The sequence below is a fragment of the Bison bison genome, unplaced genomic scaffold (assembly GCF_000754665.1).
Source record: "Bison bison bison isolate TAMUID 2011002044 unplaced genomic scaffold, Bison_UMD1.0 scf7180017864371, whole genome shotgun sequence".
NCBI lineage: Eukaryota > Metazoa > Chordata > Mammalia > Artiodactyla > Bovidae > Bison > Bison bison.
The window spans coordinates 15657017-15664176 of record NW_011494943.1 but is presented as its reverse complement, the minus strand read 5'-3'; the positions used below and the strand labels follow the sequence as shown (position 1 = coordinate 15664176).

The window sequence follows — 7160 nt, the reverse complement described above, 5'->3', positions numbered from 1 at the left end:
TGATGCTTTTGAACTGTGGTGTTGGAGAAGACTCTTGAGAGTCCCTTGGACGGCAAGGAGATCCAACCAGTCCATTCTGCAGGAGATCAGCCCTGGGATTTCTTTGGAAGGAATGATGGTAAAGCTGAAACTCCAATACTTTGGCCACCTCATGCAACGAGTTGACTCACTGGAAAAGACTCTGATGCTGGGAGGGATTGGGGGCAAGAGCAGAAGGGGACGACGGAAGATGAGATGGCTGGATGGCATCACTGACTCGATGGATGTGAGTCTGAGTGAACTCCGGGAGTTGGTGATGGACAGGGAGGCCTGGCGTGCTGCGATTCATGGGGTCGCAAGGAGTTGGACACGACTGAGCAACTGATCTGATCTGATCTGATCTGATTCTCCAGTTATGGGCTTATCACAGTGAGTTAAATAAGCAGCTTTCATGACCTCTTGAAGATTATATTCTAGTAGGGGAACTGATAATAAACAGGTTATAATATATCATTTAGAGATAAATATTTGAAGAAAAATAAAGACTAGAAAGAGATGGATGAGAGCTTTGGCGCATACATCATTACACCCAGTTGCTCCCCTTGAGTTAAAGGAGGTGGTCTTTTGTAGCCCTGTTCTAATGAGTCATTGGTGGCTCTCATCAGTACTGAGCAGTTCTCTGCCAGTAACTCCTGAGGATATGGATGTGCTGATCCTATAATGAGGATCAGGGTGGGACATCATGGTGTCCACTAAAGCAGGATGTTTTTTCTCCCCCCGCCCCCAAATGAGTTGTATCAAAATGTTTCTTTATGCGTTGGCAAAGACTAACACCAATCTGTAACAGTACTTAATTTTTTTTTTTTTTGCTAGAGTAAGGTAAAATATGTTGACATGTATAGTAGTGCCACAAAAAAAATAAACATTTTAAAAACAAGAACCAAATGGAATACTACTTATGGAATTTTTAATTTGGATCATTGTATTTAGAAATTTTGTTTCAGCTCTTTTAAACAGACTTATTAAGTGTTTCTTATTTAAGAAGAGATGCTGAGGAGGACAGCTCGTGTTTGAACATCAAATATGGCCTTAAGCATTTATTAGCAGTGTAACTGTGAGCATGCGATTTCACTTTTCTTTATTTCAGCTTCCTTTTAAAAATGAAGCAGATACTACCTGTGTTAAGGAGGTTTTGATGAGGACTAAATTAGATCATATATATATAATATTTTGCATAATATATATTTTCTGACTTGTAACACACAGAAAATCTGATACATAATGTTCTCTTCTAAGAAAATTTTAAGAGTTATAAAACTTACTATTCAAATTTCATAGTATGTTTTAAAACATGAAGTATATTTTTTATATACCCCAACATATAATTTTTTCAAGTCTTTCAAATATTAGTGAAGTAAGTACCTATCAAGCTTAGAACTTCTTGCTGAGTCTCAGATAGTCTTTTAAAGTAAGATTAGAAGGGAAAACACCCTAAAGATTGACTCTCAAGATGAATATGTAAAATGAATATTTCATAAGTGCTTTAATATTTTTAGGATTCATCACCATATTTATTTTTACTGGTAAAAAGAATAAGTTATTTGTTAGTGTTCACTTTAAATCTTTGTTTTATATGGTATCTAATGACCTTGATAAATTCATGTATTAATCTAATAGTGTATAAATTCTTTTAGATTGTCTAAGCAAATCATACTGTTCGTGAAAGGGGCATTTTTGTTTCTTCTCCATTTTTATACTTTCTGTTTCATGTTTTTTTTACTGACTAAAGACCTCTAGGACCATGTTAAGTGCAAGTGGTGATAATAAGTGGTCATATTCTTCAGTCTTGGGGAATGTTTGGAGTCATTCACCATTACATATGATGTTTGCTGTAGGCTTTTAAAAAGATACACTGTGTAGTATTAAAGAACTTTTCTTTATTTCTAATTTTGTATAAGTTTTAAAAAAATCATGAACAAGTATTAAATTTTATCAGTTGCTTTTGTTTCACTGATAAAAAAATTGTTGATAAAATTGATTAAATTATTGATTATATGGTTTATTTCTCTTTTTACATGGTTAATTGATTTCCATGTGTTAAATCACTTTTGCATTTCTGAATTAAACCTCCACTTCATCCTGATCTGTATATTGGTATATTTGATTTTACCAGTATTTTGTTTAGAATTTTTGTATCTATGGCAAAAGGAGAGGTATGTAATATTTCTTTCTTATAGCAATCTTTTTGGCTTTTGTTAGGAAGCTTCTGCTATCTTTAGAAAACATGTTTGGAAATACTCCCAATTTTTCTACTGTCTGGGACAGTTTGTGTAAAATTGGTATTATTGCTTCTTTAAATTGTTGAAATCATCTGGTCCTAGAGTTTCTTTTGTGGGAATGTGTTTTTACTTCACTAAAAAAGTTCAGATTCATAGACTATTTAGCATAGTTTTACATTTAACACATGTATACCCACCACTTAGAATCTTGTGTTCGCATATTGCTATAATTGCTCTATTATATGTGTGCCTTCCTTCCTTCATCCATCGTTTTGTCTTATTTTTTAATGCATTTCAAAGTAATTGGATATATCAGTATGCTTTCCTCTAAATATTGAAGCATGAATATCATTAAGTAAGGTTCAGTATTTTTTTTTATATTAAGTAAATTTATATGGAATATAATCCATAAATTTGGTGTGAACATTGACTTAGTTTTGACAAATATATGCATTTGTGTATCCCAAGCTCCCTCAAGATACGAAATATTACTATCACTGAAGAGTTTACTCATGCCTTTTCTTAATGAATTCTCATATCTGCCCTAAGAGACAACCGTTCTGATTTTGTAATCCTAATTTTTTCTTACCATATTCTTGCATACGTTTTAATGTAAGATGTTTTTACTCAGTGTAATATAGAGATTGATCTGTGTTGTTGAATGTATGAATAGTTCATACCTTTTAATTGCTGAGTAGTATTCCACTGTAAGAAAATATCATAGTTTATCCATTTTCCTGTTGTTGGACATCTGTGTTAGATTTTGGCTGTTATTAAATCTGCTCTGAAAATTGTACTAGTCTCTTTTAAGCACCTGTGTTTTCATTTCTTCTGGGTAAATATGTAAAGGGTGGAGTCATATGTTAGGTTTATGCTTTGTTTTAAAATAAACTCTCCAAAGCACATTGTACCATTTTACTCCTGAAATGGTGTATTAAGAATTTCAGTTGTCCGCCATCCTGGTCAATATTTGATATCATCAGACTTCACAGAATTGGTTCTTATGGTGGGAATATAGTGGTAGCTCACTGTAATTTGTACTTGCCCAATGACAGATGATGTTACGCTTTTTAGTAAGTGTGTTAAAGAGAAGTCTATCTTTTTTTAAAAAGTGTCTATTCAAATCTTTCACCCTGTTAAAAATTGTCTCTTTATAAGTGAATTATAGATGTTTTTAATATATCTTGGAGATATATTTATGTTTATGTTAGGTATGTTTTGTTAGATGTTAGATATGTTTTGTACATAATTTCTCCCAGTTGGTGACTTGCCTATTCGTTTTCTTAATGGTATTTTTGATGAGCAGATTTTTTTAAAATTTTAATGAAATTTTATGGTTATTGGTTTCTGTGTCTAAGATTCCTTTGCCTTCTAAATAATGAAGATATTTCTCCTGTGTTTTCTTCTGAAAGCCTTATGATTTCAGCATTTATGTGATGTTTGATTTACTTTGAATTAACTTTCATGTATAGTGTGTGAGACACAGATCAAGGTTAATTTTTTAAAAATAGATATCTATTTGTTCCAGCACAATTTGTTGAAAAGACTTTGCTTTACCCATGAATGATTGTTGAAAGCGGATGACGGTGTAAGAATAGGTCTTCTTCTGGACTACCTATTGTGTTCCATTGATCTGTTCGATGAATCTTAGGCCAGTACTGTACTGTCACAATTACTGGGTCTTGTAAGTGCTTCAGCTTTTTGTTAGTTTTCAAGATTGCTTTGGATGTTCTAGGCTTTTTGCATTACCATATGCATTTTTAGAATCAGCTTCTCAGGTTCCACATACACAGAAAATGCCTGCTGGAGTTTGGCTGAGATTGTATTGTTTCTTTAGAACAATATATGGAGAATTTATTATTTAAAGATATTGAACCTTCCATTCTATGAACATAGTATACAGACGTACTGTATTTTACTACACTTTGCTTTATTGTGCTTTGCAGTTACTGTGTTTTGTTTTGTTTGACAAAATTGAAAATTTGTGGCAACCCTGAGCCAAGCAAGTCTATTTGTACCATTTTTGCAACACTATTTGTTCACTTCATGTCTCTGTCACATTTTAGTAATTCTTGCAATGTTTCAAATGTTTTCATTTTTTATTATATTTATTCTGATGATCTGTGATCAATGATCTTTTTAAAATTGAGGTTACAGTATTAGTTTCAGGTATACAGCATAAAGATTCAATAATTTAAAGATTATATGCATTAAAACTTCTTACAAGACAATGATTATAATTCTGTATGTTATGTAATATCTTGCTTATCTATTTTATGCCCAGTAGTTTGTAGCATATCCCTTATTTGCTTCTCCCATTTGGTAATGCTAATTTATTTTCTATATGTGATCTATATGTGATGGGATATCTTTTCTCATTTTATATTTAACCTTTATGTGCCCATAGTCTTTTAGTAGAGTATTTAACAGAATAACAATATAATTTGAGTTTAAAGCTACCATCTCACTGTTTCATATTTTATCCACACATACTATGCTTTTTCTCTCACTTCTTACCTTTGGTTCAGTCATATATGTTAATTATTCTCTCTATTCCACTCCTGACGTTTTTGTTTTTGTTGTTATGCATTGAAAAATCTCTGTGGGATTCCCAGGTGGTACATTGGCATAGAAATACCTGCCAGTGTAGGAGGTGCAAGAAATGTGAGTTTGATCCCTAGGTCGAGAAGATCCCTTGGAGAAGGAAATGGCAACCTACTCCAGTATTCCTGCCTGGAAAATTCCATGAGCAGAGAAGCCTGGTGGGCTACAGTCCATGGGGTCACAAAGTGTTGGACATGACTAAGCACCCACACTCATCATATATTTTAAGCTTAACAAGTTATTAATGTAATTTTTTTAACAATTCTTGTTCATTTATATTTGCCAATATACTTACCTTTTTGTGGCTCTTCCTTCTGTGTTTTTCTAGCTCTCATTTTCCTTCTCTTGGAAGAACTCTGTTTTCGTATTTCTTTTACTGATAAATTCTTTTTGTTCTGAATCACCTTTATTTTAATTTTCAGAATATTTTAAACTGTTCATAGATTTCTTGATTGACACCTCTTTTCCTTCAAAAATTTTAAGAAGTCATTCCATTTTCTGTGTCATTCATCATTGCTGTTGAAAGTTTCCTCTCAGTCTACTGATTGTTGCTTCTTTCAGTGTGTTTATTTTTCCCCTAGCTGTTTAAAGATGTGGCTTTACATCTTATCAGTATTAGGAAATTCTTGATTATTATCACTTAATATATTGCTTCTTATTTTCTCCTTTCTTCTGGGATTTTAATGATATGTATATTAGAGTCTTTCAAAGGATTCCATATGCCTCTCATACTCTTCCATATTTTTCAGCCTTTAATTTCTGTGTGCTTTAGTTTGGAGATTTGCTGTTAACCTCTGTTCTAAATTCACATTTGCTCTGTTCAGTCTGCTGCAGGTTTCAGGTACTGACACTTGGGAAATTTTGCTGTTAAGAGCAAGCATAAAGGAGCAGTAATTGGACCACGTGGGAATAAAGAGAGGGGCTTACTTATTGGCTTTTGGTTGGGACATACTAGCATGTTTATGTTATGACTGGAGTGATTCTGTAGAGAGAAAAAAATGAAAGCTGTGTGAGAGAGAAAAGAAAGATGATTTTTAGATGAAAGTTATTAACAAGGTGAGAGAGGACATAGCAAAATTAAGGAGTTTTCTTTTGATGGGAGTGGGACATACAGAGGTTGGTATTAATAGCATATGTGTACTGATGTACTCATGTATCAGTAGTCTTGTGAGATTAAATTCTTGCTTGACCGGTGGAAAATACACAGCTGCTGTGAGTTCTGGACTCTTACACGTTGGGTGTGTGTTTTGGGAAAAATGTCCAAGAAATGGAGAGTCTTGTGGTAATTGTATTTATAGCAACCTAATTGTTTTCTGTTTCTGTGTACCCTCAGTGATATCTGCCTTTGTCTCTTAGGGTACTCAAGTATTATACTTTAAAGGGAATACCTAAATGTCTAATTAAATTAAATTAAATAAGCGTTTCTGTCATATAGTTAAAATTTCTGTATTATATATGTAAACAGAGTGGTTAATTCCTGATGGCACATTTAAAATGAATTCTTAATAGTATTTGGATAGCAAACCAAGTTTTCTGACATATTTTCCCACATTTTCTTTTGTAGTTTTGTGAGTCCTAGAATAGTACAACCATGTTTCGGAATAGTCTCAAGATGCTTCTTACTGGAGGAAAATCAAGTCGTAAGAACAGATCAAGTGGTGAGTAACTCTGCTTCATTTATTTTGTGTTATGATTTGGAAAAGAAAGTTCTCTTAGGGATCTGAATTAATGCTACCACAGTTCATATATTTTATTAAATGGCTTATTTATTTTGGAAAAAGTTTACATTCCTATAGGTTGACATATTCTTTATTAAGAAGAATACTTGAACACTCATCAGGAATAGTCAGGTAAATGAAGAGTTTGTGAAGGAAAAATGCTTATTTCAGATATATGAGAGTGTAGTGTTTCTATGTAGTACATATTAAAGACCTTCCAGACTTTAATTTACTTTAAGAATTAACCTGTAAAATTATTTCAGTCCCAGATACTCTTTGGGGAATGAGACTAAAAATAATAGAGATAGTCCTCAAAGGGTTATACAAAAAAATGATATGTAAATTGGACATTTTTACAATCATTAAAAGATATTTTTAAAAAAAGTGTGTAATTCTTAGACTTTTAAGGTAAAAACAAACCAAACCTGTATAGATAGTTTTTGGGGAGAAATCTTGAAGATTAATACACTACATAGTGGAGAGTGAAAAAGTTGGCTTAAAGCTCAACATTCAGAAAACAAAGATCATGGCATCCGGTCCCATCACTTCATGGGAAATAGATGGGGAAACAGTGGAAACA

General features: G+C 32.8%; 1 protein-coding gene across 1 annotated transcript in view; it reads left to right on the top strand.

Annotated features, from left to right (window-relative positions):
- TANC2 (tetratricopeptide repeat, ankyrin repeat and coiled-coil containing 2) overlaps nt 1–7160 on the top strand; it is a 368982-nt gene that overhangs the window by 34514 nt on the left and 327308 nt on the right. Inside the window, exon 2 of the mRNA XM_010856460.1 lies at nt 6427–6520. Coding sequence (XP_010854762.1) covers nt 6454–6520 — 67 coding nt within the window. The 5' untranslated portion in view covers nt 6427–6453. The remainder of the gene's footprint in view (nt 1–6426; nt 6521–7160) is intronic.